This window comes from Kryptolebias marmoratus, linkage group LG6 (assembly GCF_001649575.2).
Source record: "Kryptolebias marmoratus isolate JLee-2015 linkage group LG6, ASM164957v2, whole genome shotgun sequence".
NCBI classification, from domain to species: domain Eukaryota; kingdom Metazoa; phylum Chordata; class Actinopteri; order Cyprinodontiformes; family Rivulidae; genus Kryptolebias; species Kryptolebias marmoratus.
The window spans coordinates 19,168,718-19,187,044 of NC_051435.1; the positions used below are offsets into that span (position 1 = coordinate 19,168,718).

An 18,327-nucleotide genomic window follows, 5' to 3' on the forward strand; every position below is an offset into this window, starting at 1 on the left:
CATATATATATATATATAAGATTATATATGTTTGTGCTTGCGTCTGTGTGTGTTGAGAACTGTAAGAACAAATAATCCTTCATTAGCACCCTCAATAAAATGCTTAGCACCCCCTTAGCACCTGCAGAAAAAAATATCTGGAGCCGCCTCTGTTCTGAGCTGCAGAGATTGTTATCCCTTTTATTGTCGTACTCTCAGAATCCACCAGAGCTGCTGGGAAGGTTAATCCTCTGCAGTATTTATTGTGATTCTGTATTTTTAATAAAACGTACTGCCGCCTCACCGGGACTCTGCCGCCGCCATTTTCTGTCTGAGAGGATCAGCCTCGGATCTTCCTGATTCCTACATTTATTTCCCTCCAGCAGATTGTTTGTTTACCTTTTAATAAAACATTTACTCTCCTTCATTAGAACCTTCATTTCTCTTTATTAGAACATCTATTCCCTTCATCAGAGCATTTATTCCCTTATAATAGAACATTTATTTCCCTTCAACAGAGCAATTATTTAACTTTAGCAGAATGTTTATTTACCTTTAATAAAACATTTTCTGTTTCAGCAGGATGTTTATTTGGCTTTAATAGAACATGCATCTATATAAAATAGGACATTAATTTTGCTTCAAAAAACATTTATTTTTCTTCAGCAGAACATTTATTTCCTTCTAGTAGAACAGCCTGAATGTGTCTAAACTAAAATCTGGTTTTCTTGTTAATGTGATAAATTCCAATAAATGAGCAGCGTTTTCATTGATAGCTCAGAAAACCTTTATGTTTGCTCTTTGTTAAATTCAAGGATATTTCTGCTGATAGTCACGTATGTTTGTTAGGCTCTAAAATTTAAACAGTGAAAAATTGAAATGTTTGTATAAGTTAAAGTATTTAAAATGAATTCATGATAAGACAGTCTTCACAGGTTTACCAAAAATTACACCAGACTGAATCATTTCACAGAGTAAATATAACTAATATTTAAGCAAAACAAAGTAGAAGTGTGTGTTCCTGAACATTAGCGTCGGTGTGTGTGTCTAATTTTAAATAACTAATAAATTAAGATTTTCACAGCCCTGCCTGGAATCATAAAGACTTATATGAGATTCTTACAGTTTAAAAAAAACTGAGCAAAAATGCCACACTTTACCTGTCTTAAAACAAAAAAAATTAAAAACCTGTCACCATTTATTTCCTTCTGTTTGAAAATACAAACAGAACTAATATTACTACTACTGCTTAAATGTTAAAAATGAGTATAATAATGATATCAATACTATTATTAGTTGTTTAAACACAGTGTCAGATTTTTCACTCATGATACTGATTTTAAACCTATTTGTCTTCAGTTTATTTATATCCGTCTATTCACATCACATCTATTTATGTAGTATTTAACATAAAGGCATTTTAAGTTTAAAATCAGTGTCAGCTGAAACATCAGAGCCAGCAGGACATTTTAGAAATCATTAGAAAAAGGAAAATGTACACAGAGATGACTGGGTTTAGTTGTTACAGGAAAGAAAGTATAAACAGACTCCTTTTTTTATTTTGTAATGAGAAAAAATACTTTAGGGAAATTTTTCTTTCAGTAGCCATAAATATGTCTGTAAATCACAAAAAAATGATTTACGGCCGTTTAATTTGTGGCTTTATGGCTGCTCGGTTTCCCTCCTGGGCCTGTTCCCTTCACAACCCAACAACAGAAAAGATGGATGGATGGATGGATGGATGGATGGATGGATGGATGGATGGATGGATGGATGGATGGATGGATGGATGCATGGATGGATGGATGAATGGATGGATGGATGTTTTATATCTGCATTCTATTGATTCCCCCGCCCCCCATTTAACCTCTAGATAAATCTATTTTTATTGTGAGCTTTTCTTGTCGTCATGTTTTTTAAATAATCTCCATTCTATTGATCTTCTCCTCCAAAATGCTGTTTCCAGCACATTCAACGCCTCTTCTTTGTGCACCCATAAACATGCTACTTTAATCTGATTGGTATTCTTTTGTGCACTTGTGATTAGGGTGAAGAAGCTCCCGGCTGAAGGGGCCAAGTCCAACCCGTCCAAACGGCACCGGGACCGGCTGAACAGCGAGCTGGAGCGCCTGGCCGGCCTGCTGCCTTTTCCCGAGGAGGTCACTGCTAGCCTGGACAAGCTGTCCATTCTCCGCCTGAGTGTCAGCTACCTGCGAGCCAAGAACTTCTTCTCTGGTGAGCTTACCGCATTTTTTTTTTTTACTCAGCCGCCTGTGGGATGGATCTGAACGTGAGCTGTTCTTTATGCTTTTTCTGACTTATAATCTCAGCTGGTTTATATCAAGCTCTGTTTGAAGTGTGTACGCTGATCCTGGATAGCTGTGAGACTCATGAAGGATAGATACCACAATATAGAGTTAGCTCAGCAGAAAAGCGACTACTTAAAGAACAATTTCTCTTTACATTTTTCTCTCTTCAGTGTTGTGGCTAATAAAAATGATGCAGTTCTAATCATACGACTGAGTCTGGTCTAGTTTCTGTAACAGCTGTATAAGAAGTGTAGAGAACCAAGATAACCCAAATACATTCCTGATCACCACTGTGTGTCAAAAGCCAGCTCTTTTCATCCCGTTTAGTGCCTAGCAGAGTGTTGAGGGCTTGGCGATCACTTCTAAGCGTGAATTTGCGTCCCTACACACATGTCATCCATCTCTCAACTGTCTGTACACAAGCAAGAGCCTGTTTCTCTGTAGTGGAGTACAGGGAAAGCAACAATGCGTTCCATGTTGTCTTAGTGCTGCTGTGTCAGAACAGCTACCACGTCATAGTCGGAGGCATCTGTTGTGATGAATGTTGGCAGTTCAGGGTTGTAGACGTCAAGTCCTGGGCTTTTCAGGAGCGTTGTTCTGAGATCATTGCAACTTTAATTCGCTGCATCAGTCCATTTCAGTTCAGCTTGAGTATTTGTTCTCAGAAGCTCCCACGGTAGATCAACCACTGATGCGTAGCTTGATAAAGACTTACTGAACCAAGCAGTTACCTCCAGGAATGAATACAGAGCTGCCATATCTTTTAGTGCAGGAGCTCCAGTGATGGCAGTCCGGTGATCCTAAGAGCTGACATGTCCCATAAATAGAATACCTTACTGACCAAACGAGCATTTGAAGCTGATCTGTAGGGCCACGTCTTTGAGAACAGCTTGTAGGTGTTTACGATGTTCCTTGGCGGTCCCAGGCACTATAATATCATCAGCGTAGTTTGGTACTCCTTGCAAATCTTTTGGAAGGCAGATGGCACTGAAGCAAATCCATAAGAAACTTGTGCGACCTGAAAAATTCATTCTTGTGTTATGAAAGTAGTAGAAACTTTGTTGTTTTTGTATTTTCTACTCCTGCTGTAGCTTGTATATAGCCAATAACAGATAGGTCACCTTTTGCACATGTGACCAGTTCAGCTTTGGGTTCTGTCAGTGGGTATTGTGCAACGTGTTGCTTGTGGACAGTTTCTGATAAAATAAATACAAACGATGCAGTGTCTACAATTAACTCCAGGAGTTTCCCTGTGGTGCTACAGTATTAGTTTTGCATTTGATTTGATCAAATTTACACTAACCTTCATACAGCATTAGAGAGGATGTAGCCACCATGCATCACCTTATACAGATGGTTTCATCTCACAGAAGGCCTCTCAGTATTTCAGTTAGAGTCAGTCAATGTCTGGTTGTGGGGGGCATCACTTTTATGAGGACTGAGAAATGCAGCGATGCCTCTCTTCCATTAAAACCAAACAGCCGAGCTTCAGGAAGACCGCCACGTGAATGGACGGAAGCTTTATGCTGAGTGGAAGCGTTTTATTTTCACGTGGTGATCTCGCATGGAGAATGCTGCAATGCGGCCATCGGAGGCTTTCGAGACATAAATAATTAAGAGAAACCCTGGATTTTAAAGAATTCATGAAATGAAGGCAGACCCGTGTTTGTTTGACGCAGTGGCTCTGAAATGGCCGTTTGGGCTGAGCCGAATGGGGATGCTCTGATACGAGCATGGCATCAGGAATATTGTGAAGCTGCTCAACTCGCACCAGATCCCCTAAAGAAGGAGAGGGAAGTGGGTCTAATGAGCTTTATTCCTATGAGAGATTCATTTCAGAACATCCTACAGTTATGTCACTGTATTGTTGCCAGATAATAAAGCTGTCGTAGTGGATCATTGACACTGGACTCCAGAACTAAGGGGTCAGTGTGTAGCTTGTGGAAAACAACTCTCATCTGACAACTTTAGCCTTGTTCCTGTAGCCTCTAAGTAATTAACAAGCTCAGGGCTTTTACTTTAGGGAAGCAGCTCTGCAGAGGCTGCCTCTGTGATTTGTTGACGGTAAACAGCCCAAATTCTGCTTGTCAGAAGCCTCCAGCAGTGGACAGTCGGATTTACAAGAACTTATTATGAATCCACTCAGGGAACAGTGCCATTGCTTCAACGCTCTGCCCTGTTTTGGCTTTTAAGAGGAGCTATTAAACACTGAGACAAGTTGGCCTTCGTTAGCTTTGGAAATTTGGCAAAACACTTCTGGGGCTTCTGAGCGAGACTTTTAAGTTAGCCAGCTAGGTCGAGTTGAAAACCAGAGTTCTTCGGTTTCACAACAGAGACTTTGCGAGCCCAGTCGGATCTCCATGGTAGCAGAGGCTGAACTCATCACCTGCTCCGGAGCAGGTTGAGTTCAGTTAAAACAGTTAAGGCTTTTCAGGCTCGACATCAGTCAGAGCGCACAGATATGGAGAAAAAGGCTATGCTGAGAGGCTAAATGTATCAGGATATGTCATCAACCAGGACTAGTCAATCCAAAGGTTTACTCAGCTCCCACGAAGACTTCCGCCCTTTTCTCCATACTTCACGCTAAAGCTAAAATGCGCAAAACTGAAACGAGCAAAATAGATCCAAAGCCTTGAATACATCAGACAGGCTGTAAAGGAAATTCTCTCGTGCTTTAAAGCATGACCTACATCCAGTGTGTGTGACAGCATGGCCACTATTATGCTTTGCTACCCATCGTTAGCCGAGGCGTGATGATCCTCCATACTGTGGATTGGTCCTCGGAGGAAATTGCCCCCACTTGACAACAATCTGGATGACACAACTATGTCAGCAAAGACTCTCCTGGGTGTCACAGAAGAGTCACTGCCTGCAGACAGCTCGGTTGTTCTTTTTCCTCTGCACTTATTCTCTATCAGACCTGGCTCTGCTCGTTTTTTTTTTTTATACAGAAAACAAAGCTTTTTTTTTTACTTTTATAAGCAGGCTGTAGGAAGGAAATCTGCCATCACCTGACTGCTGGTGTATAAACACAGCTCTCTTAAGTGCATGCTCAGACCAGGTGCAGACTTGTAACAGGAAGGACGGTCGACGCAGTTGAACGTTACACATTTCAGGTCTCCTTGTGAGGGTTGTTAGGGTCCAGTGTAAAACTGTCTAGACGCAAGTAAAGGTGGGCCAGCTGCGTCTTTTTAAATTAATGTTTGGTGCATTCTAGTAAAAAAAAATCACACCATTTTTGTCAGGATTTGGGGTTTTTTGTATTTAGGGTTATTGTTTGTTCAAGTTTCTGGTTATCCTGTGTTTAGTTTGTTAATTGGTCGTCTTCTCATCTTTGTTCAATTTGCACCGTGTGTTTTTTGTATTCCTGTCATCAGTCACTTCTCCTCAGCCAATCTCTTGTCTGCCTGTCACGCCCATCTTCACCTGCTCCAAGTGTGTAATCACTCACCTGTGCCCACTTTCCCTTGTTACCCTCTGTCTTTAAAACTGGGTCATCTCCTCCACTCACTCACTGGTCCGTTGTTGCTTTCATGCGCTGTCTGGTTTCCCCTCACGTCTTCCCTTGTGTTTTTTTGCTACCTTGGATTCTGTTCATGTTTTTGCACTTAGTTTTGTTTTGCTGCCACGTCAGCTTTTGTTTTTGTTCTTTTAAATAAATTAGTTTTTCTTTTGGGTTTGCCTCACTCTCCACCACATCCGACAAGTTTATGGTTTGTATGTAGAATACAGAGTAAAACAATAGCATTGTATTGTTTGATTCACTGATGACGAAGAGGAGGATGTTGTGTTGTTTTGAAGATGAAGACTTTATTTTTTTCACCTGTAGTTTCACTGGACCACTTTGAGCTTGACTGAGGCTGTAATGGTTTTCTGGCAAAACTGTACATAAAAAAGGCGCAGTTGTTGCTCGCTTCCGAAGGCAAGAAGCAACAATGATTTTGTTTCCATTTGTCGAGTGGTTCATGAGATATTTTGCTAACAAACAACACACAAGGGGCAAAAACATTACGGCTTTCCCCTTTTCGCAGTGATTGATAGTGACCAAAGTTGCATTATGTTGTAGTTTCTAATATTTCAAAACTAAATAAATCCTTTCACATACATTTGATGTATTGCAATGTTAAGTCTAGCATGCCATCCGTGTGTGTCCCTGTCACATGGTTGTTTTGACAGAGCCGTGTCACACTTTTTCCAGCTGATTCCGTGTCAATCACTTCACAGTGACTGAATAGAGATACAGCTGCAGAGAGACGCGCCTCACTTTTGAGCTAAAACCAGGTCAGATAAATCAGTTTGAATTAAATTAACGTTGCCTGTGCAGGGATGGAAAAGGCACACAGCTGTAAACATCATCCTGCTGCCGCTCCATCACAGCTTACAGGAGCCCTGAAGTCGGTCTCGTCACTTAATGCGTGAGATTTTTGCTTAATGCTTTAGCATTAACTTTTGGAGTCAACTCTGTCTGTCTGTTGGCAAAATATCTCATGAACCACTGGATGGATTTTATCGAAACTTGCAGAAAGTAGTCATTCCATGTACGTCTACAACTCGTTACTTTTTTGAGTCAACCTAATTCAAGATAGCTGCCAAAGTCAACTGAGTTTACCTAACCTAAAAAATGGCTATAACTCTGTCAGTTCAACAGATATCGAGCTAAAACTTGGCATGTCAGTAGCTGAGACTGATCCCCAACACATATTCTGAGCGCTCACAAATTGAATGGAACCTTTCTTCAAAATGTTTCGCCATTATTCATTTGAAGTCAACTCTGTTTGTCTGTTTGCAAAATATCTCACATGCTAGACGACAGATTTTAATAAAACTTTCAGGAAGTCATTCCTCAATGTTCATCTACAACTGATTAACTTTTGTCTCTGACTTGCTGCATCCCTACAAGCCCACCCACTCTCTCAGATCAGCTGATCAGCTGCTCCTGAGGGTCCCCAAATCTAGGCTTAACCTGGGGGGGATTGTGCTTTTAGGGTGGAACGAACTCCCCCTCCATCTCAGACAGACCTCCTTATTGTCTGCTGTTAAAACTCTTCTTAAAACCCACCCACTGTCTTTGGCTTTTAACACTTTTTAAACAGTTGATTATATCTGATTATGTTTTATTTTAATATTTATTTCTCAAAGTTGATAAATCAAGAAGTAAAGATACTTGAACTATGACTAACAATTTATTAGACCAAATATGTAAAATCTACAAAACTGAATTTATCTGAAAACAAAGAACTGTTACTTCGTAGTTTTAATAGCAGCCTGTTAAGTACCTTTTATCCCAAATCTTTTCTGTTATTGGTTGCAAATGCCTTCATATTATGTGTGTGTGTGTGTGTGTGTGTGTGTGTGGTAATGCTTTGGAGGAATTCCAGGATGGCTTGTAGGGATTGAGCTGGAAATTTAAGCAACACAAGCACAGAATGTTCCTCTTAATCCTGTTGTAGACAGCATGAGCAGACAAATTGAAAAAAAAAAAAAAGTAAAATATTTGATAAATATTTGCAGGGTACTGAATGTTTTTATAGCTTTCTGGAGGATAAACCACAGCAGGAGCTGCCAGAGCCAGGATCAGCTTCCCCAGGACCAGAGCCAAGCTGGCCTCTGGGTCTCAGTCTCAGCACAGAGGCTCCTGGTTTTCAATAAATCTTACAGTTCCAAGCTGCTGGCTCTTTCAACGTTTGTTTCAGTGGGTTTGTAAAAATGCAGAGAAAACTGACAAGTGAGAGGTAAAGTAGCTCCAATTCAATTACCAAAAAGGCCAAACTAACAGAAAAAAGGATTTTCAAGGGCCCCTTATCATGAGCATTTTAGCTTTTCTGGAAGCCGTGAAAAGTTTATGTATCATCCAGTTTCGTCCATGAATCGCTACCTTATCGTGGTGGTGTTTGTGTCCCTGAATGATCCTGGGAGCTATGCTGTCGGGGGGTCTCCCAAGGCTGATTGGTCCTAGGTGACAGGCCAGGCAATGAAAGGTTCAAAACCACTTGTATGGACAGAAGACAGTAAGAAAATCATTGTCCCTCGCCTGGACATTGGAGCCAGGCCTGGTGATTGGGCCTCTGTCCATGGGGCCCGGTCGGACTCAGTCCGAATGAGTTACATTGAGTTGCCTTCCTGTGGGCCCACCACCTACAGGAGGGGCCAAACTGGTTCGGTGCATTATGCTATAGGCGGCAGCCTAAGGTGGTGGCCTTGGCACTCTGACCCTAGTTTACCAAAGCTGGCTCTTGGGAAATGGAATGTCACCTCTCTGGTGGGGAAGGAGCCACAACTTGTGTTTGAGGTTGAGTGGTACTTACTGGGTACAGTCAGGCTCACTTCAATGAACAGTTTGGGTTCTGGGACCAGTTTCCTTGAGAGGGGCTGGACCTTATTCCACTCTGGAGTTGTCCATGGTGAGAGGTGCTGGACTGGTGTGGGGATTGGTCCCTGTGCGATGGTGTTTTCTCCAGTAAATGGGAGGGTAGCTTCCCCGTGCCTTCAGGTGGGGGGACAGGCTCTGACTGTAGTTTGTGCCTATACGCCAAAATGCAGTTCGGCACATAGCATAGCTTTTCAGCTACTTTTAGTTTTAAGCTATGACTTTGCTAATTGTTGTTTTATTTTGGATTTAGCTATATCTACTGTGAAGTTTAGTATATAGCTACTTTTTGTAAATTTCAACTTTATCTACAGTTTTGCTAATGTTCGCTTTATCTATGGTTTTGCTAAATTTAGCTTTTAGCCTCTGCTCTGCTTTTTTTCCCACTGTTTTGCTCAGTTTAGTTTGAGTTGAAAATGTTTTAAATTCAATAATTCAGGTTCAGCATGGTGCTAGTTTTTCAAATTTTATTAGAAAAGTCAAAGTCATACAGCTACATTTACATTGACTTATGACGTGATCTTAAATTCTTGGTTCAATCATTGTTTATTTACTAAAGACAGTAACATGAAAACAGAACACACTTTAGCACCAGCTGAAGACAGTTAAAATATAGGCTCTTTAGGGTCACTGCTTGTCAGGCCGGATCTGTCATGTCTGGGATAGTTGCATTAGCCGAGGGCCACCATGGGGCCCACTACTGCCAAGGGGCTGCTAGGCCAAATCGATAGAGAGGTTGTCCTCCAATCAAAGAGTCAAGGGTTAAACCCTGCAGCGTGCGAACACTGAACCCCCTGTCACTGCTCTGATATGCTTATTGGTATATGAGTACAATATAAAAATGCTGTATATAGAGTTCCAAAAATATAATAGAATGGCTGTTTGAGTGTGAATAAGTGAGTGAGAAACATTGTAAAGCACTTTGCAGGAGCTGGGGAGATTAAAAAGAGCTGTATAAATATGAACCATTTACTTAGCCCATCGCTGTGTCTACAGCAGGGGTGAGTGGCTGTGCCCAGAAAAAGGCCTTCTATCCAACAGTGTAATAATGGCCAGCATAGACATGAGTTGCTATTCTGCTCTGACTGGCTAGCACACCAGCTGTCATGAGCTACTGCTCATTATTACTACACAGACTGCAGGTAACCCAGCCCACTATGGCACTTGACTACCCACTGCTGGCTGTTTATTTACCAGGGGCGAGTTATTATCAGACAGATAAAGAGCAGGCTTTAGCTGGGATTAATTCTAGGCTCCAACCAAAAGAGGAAGCTAGATTATACCCCTCCATTCTCCGCTCAGTAGTCTTAATTCTGTCCTTTTAATTGTGCCAAAAGTGAAGAAGTTTCCAGCCACAACAAGCCAGCCAGATAAGAGGTAACACGTGCTCAAAGTATGTGTTGTTAATGACTCTCAGCTACCACCACAGCAAATTTGATCTCAATATCTGTCAAATCGGCTGAGTTATGGCTGTTTAAGTCGATTAGCTGCAACGGCTGTTCTAAATTGGGTTAACTCCAAATGTCAACTAGTAGATGTACAGTTGTGTTTAAATGTATAAATTTATCCAGAGTTATACAAGATAATTTGCTAACAGATAGACAAAATTTGTTTCTGTCTGGTTTATCAACTCAGAGGCATCATCTCTGTAACAAGAAACTAAAACCAACAAATATACAGCAAATGCTGAGCCATTCTAGAAACAAATTGTCAGGATTCGGTTCTACTGTGTGTTTCTTTTTGTATTTAGTGTTTGATTCTGGTTTCTTTTGGTTTGGGTTTATTGTTGTCTTTACGTTTTGTCTTGTTCTCTGTGCCTTTGTCATCATTCACTTCTCCTCGGTCTCTCTTGTCTCCCTGCCACGCCCATCTACACCTGTCCCAAGTTTTGTAATCCTCTCACCTGTGCCCACTTCCCCTAATTACCTTCTGTCTTTAAAACCCGGTCATCTCCTCCATTTACTCACTGGTCCGTTGTCGCTTCATGTGCTGTCTGGTTGTCCCTCTCGTCTTGTGGCTCAGGTTTGGATTTTGGTAATATTTAGTTTTGCTGCCACGTCAGCCTTTTTTTTTTTGAAGAAGAAATTAGTTTCTTTTAAAAGCAACGAGTCTGTGCTCTGGGTTCATCTCTCTCTCCACTGATCAAGACACAAAGTAGTTAATGCTGCACGATTTCACAACTAAAACTCCAAAAATGTACTACATAGAATACTTTTAATCTTAAACTCGAAAATGGTTGCATTCAGGTGTGTATTTAGGGGATTTACATAACTGTGTTAGGGCAGTAGGGCGGGAATGTAGCCTCATGGCGAGAAGGTCTCAGTGTTGCCTCCTGCCTGGAGCCTTTCTGGGTGGAGTTTACATGTTCTCCCAAAACATGGGAAGTTTTCTTCAAGTACTCTGGTTTCCTCCCACAGCCAAAAATGGAGTAATTTCATGATAAACATTATGATGTAACTTAAGGACAACATCCTGCTTTGGAATAAAGAATGGTTTAATGCATCAAGATTAGATTAGATCAATGCAGTTTGAGCCATGTTTGAACATTTGTTTAAGGTAAATATTAATACTCCTTTTCTGATGAAAACAAGATCTAGTTACATTTAAATCCACTTATAACTTACATTGGATTGCAAAGGTATTCACTCCCTTGGCATTCAATCTGTTTTGTTGTCCTACAACCTGTGTCTTTTTATTTATGCAACACAACTACTACTATGAAGATATAAAATGTTCTTTACATCTTCAAACAAGAAATACACCCACCTAAAACTTTTGTGTCCCCCACCTTCAACAGTAGTTCCAGCATTACATTTCTTTAGGTTCGTCTCCATCATCTTGGTCCATCTAACCTGGACATTTTTGTCCATCCTTCATGATCAAACTGTTGGACATCAGCAGCACCCGTCCAACCTGAAGGAGCTGCAGCAATCTTGAAATCAAACCACAAATGTTCAGTTGGACTGAGGTCTGGACTTTGACTGGACCATTCCAGGACCTTTAACTGCTTCTCCTAAAACCAGTGATGTGTTTCTTCAGCAGAGAGTTTAGAGTCTTTGTCCTGCTGGAGGGAGGACCTCCGTCCCTGTCTCAAATCACTGTAAGACTCCATCAACTTTTGCTCCAGCTATCTTTTTATAAACTCTAACCAATTTCCCAGTTCCTGCTGATGAACATCATCCCCACAGCATCATGCTGCCACCACCATGCTTCACTGTAGGGATGGTGTTCTCAGCATGATAAAAGGTGGCAGATTTGCTTCAGACATGGTGTTGTCCTTGATGTTTGGTCTCATCTGACCACAGCACCTTCTTCCACATGTTTGGAAAATAAATTCTAAACAGTCCAGCTTTTTATTTCTTTAATCAATGTTTCTTTCCTGCCACTCTTTCATGAAGTCCAGCTCTTTGCAGCATATAGTGGGGTCCTATGGACCAACTCAATCTGCTGGCTTCCTTAGATAGATAACTTTTACTATTTGGCATTTTGTAATGTATCTGCATGTTTTTGTACAGTGCCCTGAGATGACTTTTGTTGTGATTTGGTGCTATATAAATAAACTGAATTAAATTGAATTGAATCTCCCACCTCCATCAGAGTTATCTTTGGCCTCTTGGATGTTTCTCTGATTAATAGCATCTTTACTCTCTCTGTGAGTTTTGATGGATGACCGGCTCTTGGCAGGTTTGCTGTGGTGGCATCTTTTTTCTATTTCCTATGAATGGATTTAATGAAGCTCTATGGGATTTTCAGGGTGTTTTTTTTCTTCTTGCTTGTGTTAGCTGTTGTGTAGTACCACAAAGTGAGTGTTCAGATCTGCCAGGATTAACTACTTGCATATTTAATACTACAAGCTTTTGTTTATACTTTGTTTTTCTGTAGACTTTAGCTTTGTAAACCTTTTCAGTTGTTGCACTTGGTGAATTTACTCGATAAGAAACAATATAGAAAACATTAAAGTTACGTTTGCTACTAAATCTGAGCAGGACATATGCTGTGTTTGGCTGCATGTCTGGTTCAAATGATCTGTAGACTCCATTCACTTGACATAAATTTACTGTAGATCCTTTTTTAAGTTTAACTCAGACACTGATGATGAAATCTCACTTTTATCATCAGTAAGACATGCAGCAAATCATCATTGTGAGAGTTTTAAATATACAATCAGGCCACCCACCAATTAATATCTGGTATACTTTATTCAGTCCAGTGGCTCACTGCGTACTAAATTAATTACAGCTCTGATAGTAACATATTGTTCAAAATTGTGATTTTTTTGTTATTCTTTACATTAACAGCTATTGCCTTTAGAACCTGTGCTATTTATACAATCTGCAAAGGTGCAGGGTGTTATAGTTTCATGTTGTGTGAAGCAGATGAGCTGCTCCAGAATTTCATCCAAAATTCAAAATATGCCTCGTTTTTTTTTTTTTTCTTTTATGGTCAGTGTTGTCACAGTGTTTTCATGGCGTTACGGATCTAAGACGTCTATTTGAGGTAAGGTCAAGGGTGTTCAACCAAATCCTTATTCTGTGCAAAATAGCAAAATACGAGTCCTGACAGATTTCCAACATAAAGCAAGGTCTCCTTTGACGCCCTTAACACCATGATGCCTCTCACACGGACTCCTTGTTAACCCTGTTTGCAGGAAACAAAAGGGCTGACCCAGACTCAGTCATCCAATCATGTCATACGTCACCTTCAGGGTCAGGGGTGTTTACGGGTCGCGTCACAGGGATCCAGCGAGAAGAAAGATTCATTCATTCAACAATTCGTGATCAATCATTGCTGCTCTCTTTCTCATGACATCAGCCCAGCTCATTACCTGACTGCACATAGAGAGGTAATTCTTTCAGGATTAAGTTTATATAACAACTTGTTCTGTCACCAATCAAACAATGATCAATTAGTTTTACTCATAATTTTAAACTATCTTGAAAGAATGTCCAACCCAAACACAGCCATCTGTCTAGCCCTAAATAGACAAAGCAAAACAGAGCAAAACAAAATGTCTGAATCAGTTTAATTCAGTTTATTTATATACCATCAAATCACAACAAAAGTCGTCTTAGGGTGCTGTAAAAAACATTCACATACTTTATAAAAGCCAGTTACTAAAAGTTATCTAAGGAAGCCAGCAGATTGTGTCAAATCTTCACTTTGTCAGAATCTCCCATCCCGAGCAGCACACTGGTGAATTCCTTTAAACAGGAAGAAACCTCCAGCAGAACCGGAACCAGGTTCAGGATGGGCAGCCATCTGCCTTGATTGGCTCGGGTTTGAGAGGACGGGAAAGAGACGCAGACAAACACAGAAGGGTTGGTCCAGGTGTAGTTTCTATCGAAAGAAAAACAAAGAAAACTATTGTTGGTTTTGGTAATTGATGAAAACTAGATGTGAACATTGTGGTCACAACTATTGCTTAGATAAAACATAAAGTGTCGTATTTATTTGTAGAGGTAACTACAAAAACAGAACTCAGATGGCTCAGAACTGTGTTAATATCAAAAATAATATTATAGCTCACCCGTCTGAATGTATTGTCATTTTTGCGGAAACATCAGCAGACTTGCTGTCACACACATGTAACTGCCAGGTGTGAACGCTCTCAATCAGAGCCAACCACATGCAGTCAAATCACCTGAGATTGGTCATTAGTGCAAGGTCTGAACAGGGCCTTGACGTTCTCCTGCTTGTTCTCGAGACAACTAGGGTGATAAATAACAGAAAAAAAGCATGTAGGTCAAACCGTCTTGATCAGTCGCCTCATAGGGTTCAGGAAAAATATCCACCATGAACAAACTGGGACACCAGTGCGGATGCTGGTGACATTGTCTTTTACTTCTTTGCTTGATTTGATGACGAGCAAAATGAACATTTATTCAGTCCGCCACTCTGTTCAGCTTGACCAGCACCTGAGAGACAACGTGATGAAAAGAAGAATCTCATGTGCGTGAGAATGGCTGGCTTCATCTGCCGATGAGATGGGGGTGGAGAGGGCTGGGCGGATCAGTGGGAGCCTGATGAGGAGACAGAACAGGCGGGGCTGAACTGAGCAGCACTGTGTAAATATAGTGATGCTTGAAGGAGCTGTCGCCTAATCTCCAGCAACAGATGAGCGCTCATACTCTGCTCTCATCGTACTGTACACATAAACTCTGCAGGTCACGCTGATATTTTAAATCCTGTAATGCGTGTGTAAGGTTGTTATTAATAGGACTTATTAATTGTTTTGACCTCTAAATAAGGGTTCTGCGTTTAAGAATTAGATTTTCAGATTACACATGTTGAATGTTTTATATGTGTGGTTTCTGCAGAGTGTTAAATATAAAGCGGTCTGACAGCAGTGATCACAAACGTAGCCATCAAACTAAAACACATCGGCCTCTGTCTCTCTTTCTGTGTGTGTGTGTGTGTGTGTGTATGTGCAGTTGCCCTGAACAGTCGGAATGGAGAGAGCGCAGCCGAAGTGAACGATGACGACGATGAGAGGAAAAGTGGAGTGACAAAAAAACAGATTTCCGAGGGTGAACTCCTGCTGCAGGTCAGTCACATCTGAAAACAAACAAAAAGTTTAAGTCATTTTCTTTTTCCGTTTGTTTGCATAAAATACTCTGCCCTTTCTGATTATTTCATTATTTATCTTTAGTTGTTGGGGCTGGAGGGTAAGACTTTTGATGCACTTCTGCATTTTTGAAGCACCCAAACTGATTTTAGGCTGCAGACATTGTATCCCTCTCAGGACTCATCTATTCAGGAATGGATTATGAGAATATGTAAAAGTTGCTATTTTGTTTTATCTGTAAACCTTGCGTCCACGTAAAAATAGCGTTTTAAGAGCCTCTGAGTGGTCATTTTTGAAAACTGGTTCTGGAGTAAAAAAAAAAGCTTGAAACACCACCCTTGTATTTTCATGTGGACAGCCAAAACACAACCTTTTTTTAAAAACTATGAAGTCATAGACACACCTCCCGCTTAATGTACGGCTCCAAGCGTGACGAATGTAACGGCAACAATAATTAAGGGGCTGTCAGACCGAAAGATGCATTGCTACCTTGTGCTGAACTGTTTCCCTCTCTTCTGACACATAAACACAACTCCCACTAGAGGATTTTCAGGATGGGAGAGGAAAAGCCTGCTGAGTTTTATGGATGGGAGGCGCTGAGCTGTGTATTAGAAGCATGTGGAATAATGAGGGGGTGAATCAGATTCAGACAGCTGAAAGATTGCAATTAATTTCTTTTTCTTGAAAGCTGCAATTTAGTCATTTAAAGCATTGCATGAAGAATGACACACAGACACACACACACACTAAGCTTCACTTGTGCTTTTGTACCGACTCTTCGTAATGGATAATTCCTGAAGTTAAGTTTCTAGGAAGGCTGTTGTGGCCACACATTATCGCTCTCAAACGGGGAAAAGGCCGCTTGGCACTTGGGCTCAGCTATTGGTTGTTAACATATGTTGTGTAGACAACATGACAGTGAAAAGTGGTCTTGATTTATGGAGGTTTTGTGCTTTGGTTTACTGCATGTGTGACTAATGAGAGCGTGCGCTCACTGGCTGTCAGATCTTTTTAGAGTTTGCTGCAGCAGTTTCATTGATTTTCCAGTCCAGTTCCTTCCAATGTGCATCACACTGGGATTCCAGGAGAGGAAACAGGCTGCAGTCATTCTTTAAACGCGATGGTCTCACTTTTACCATTCACGTCTCCACATTGTTAATCATAGGAAATAATGGGAAAGCTCATTTGGAGAGGCAGACTAAGTCTGAAGGTACATACTAATCTGTTGGTCCCCTTACAGCTCATTGAAACAATGATTTATTTCTCATGAAAAGTGATTCAGTTTAAAGGAACGGACTTATTTATATTTACATATCTTTAGTATATGATAGAGTAAACAAAACATTGTGTAAACAAATTATTTGTTGTTTATTTTACATACTAAAATAATTTGGACAGATTTGTTGGTCCCCTTAAAGAGACTATTATACCATCTTTTGTGTTATGGTCATGTTTCAAACAAAGCGTTTGACCTTAATTAGTGTCAGAGGTGCCTTCAAGCTTTTCATCAACCAATCAGCCTCCTTAAAAAGAACAAACAGCCACTTGGTAGCTTGGTATGGTTGTGTTCACCACTCTGAACATGGAGCAGAGAAGGTAAAGAGCTGTCAGAGGATATCAGAAAGAAGATTATAAATATCTATTTTAAAGCTAAAGGATGTAAAACCATCTCCAAGCAGCTTTATGTTCCTTTGACCACAGCTGACAAAATTATTAAAAAATAGAGGTTTCATGAGACTGTAGCTGACCTTTCAGGAAATGGATGCAAGAGGAAATGCGACCCGAGGTTGATCAGGTGGACAGTGCAGATGGTAGAAAAAGAGTCAAGAAAACCATCCAAAACCAATCAAACTGAACTCCAAGGTCGAGGTACGTCACTGTCTGATCGTACCATCTGTTACATTTGGAATCACTTTGGGCTCTATGGATGAAGACCCAGGAGGCTCCACTACTGGCAGATAAACAGAAACTCACCAAAATACATATTGACAAGACCCCAAATGTTGGGAGCTGATGAGACAAAACTGGAGCTTTTTGGCTGCAGTCACATCAGCTGCAGAAGAAAAAAAAAAAAAAGCTTTTAAAGAAAAGGACAGTATACCTACTGTGAAACATGGAGGGAGCTTGGTCTTGTTTTGGAGCTGCTTTGCTGCATCTAGCGCAGGAAACCTTGAGTCTGTGCAAGGCACAGTAAAGTCTCAAGACTATTAAGGCCTTTTGGAACAAAACATACTGCCCAGTGTCAGAAAGCCCAGCCTCAGTCACAGGTCAGGGCTCCTTCCACAGGATAATGACCCAGAACATACAGCTTAAAGCACCCAAGAATGGGAGACAAAGAAACATTGGCCTATTTTTAAATGGCTCACTATAAGCCCAAGTCTTAATCGTCCTGAACATCTATAAAAAGATCTGATAACTCCAGTGCAGAGACACCATCTTTGATGCAGCTGGAGAAGGAGTGGATCAAACTACCTATTGGTCAGTGTAGATGCCTCGTTGTGAAGTGCATCAATAACTTGTTGGCTGTGATTGTTGCAAAAGGTGCAGCTACAAAATATTCAATTAAGGCTACCATTTTTTTTTGCCCGTGTCATTTTATTTTGTTTAATTATATGAAACAATCAGCTGAACCAATAATCAAAACCAAAATGTGACGTGTTAAATATGGAATAAACAATAAAGGACGCCATTAAACCTTTGCCACTTTCAAGTGATTTCTGAGATAGTTGTGTTTTTGATTAGTGTGGTAAGGTACCAACAAATTTGTCTGCATCTGTAAGTGTTCCCCTCCTTTTCTTGGTCCGATATTGAACAGTTCACGGGCTGAACCAGTGTCTCTTTACTGGTAATGAATTACAGAGGAGCAGTGAGCTCGTCGGTTTTTCAGTGGAAGGAACTTGGTGGGATTTATCACTCAAACATGATTGTTGGTAATGCACAGAAACCATAATACTCTCCTGACATCCGCTGACCTTTTTAATCTAAACGTTGTAAGCCACCACTCTTCCTCAGCAAGAAGACTGAATCCAATCATCTGCAACTGGGAGGTCAAGGAGTGCACAAGTGGACGATGTCGTATTAAGAGTTGTGGCCTCGTTTCTGTGGGT

At 40.8% G+C, this 18,327-nt stretch overlaps 1 protein-coding gene across 1 annotated transcript in view; it reads left to right on the plus strand.

Annotated features, from left to right (window-relative positions):
- ahr1b (aryl hydrocarbon receptor 1b) overlaps nucleotides 1-18,327 on the plus strand; it is a 37,129-nt gene that overhangs the window by 3,236 nt on the left and 15,566 nt on the right. Inside the window, exons 2-3 of the mRNA XM_017410103.3 lie at nucleotides 2,027-2,214; nucleotides 15,087-15,199. Of these exons, the coding sequence (XP_017265592.1) occupies nucleotides 2,027-2,214; nucleotides 15,087-15,199 (301 nt within the window). The remainder of the gene's footprint in view (nucleotides 1-2,026; nucleotides 2,215-15,086; nucleotides 15,200-18,327) is intronic.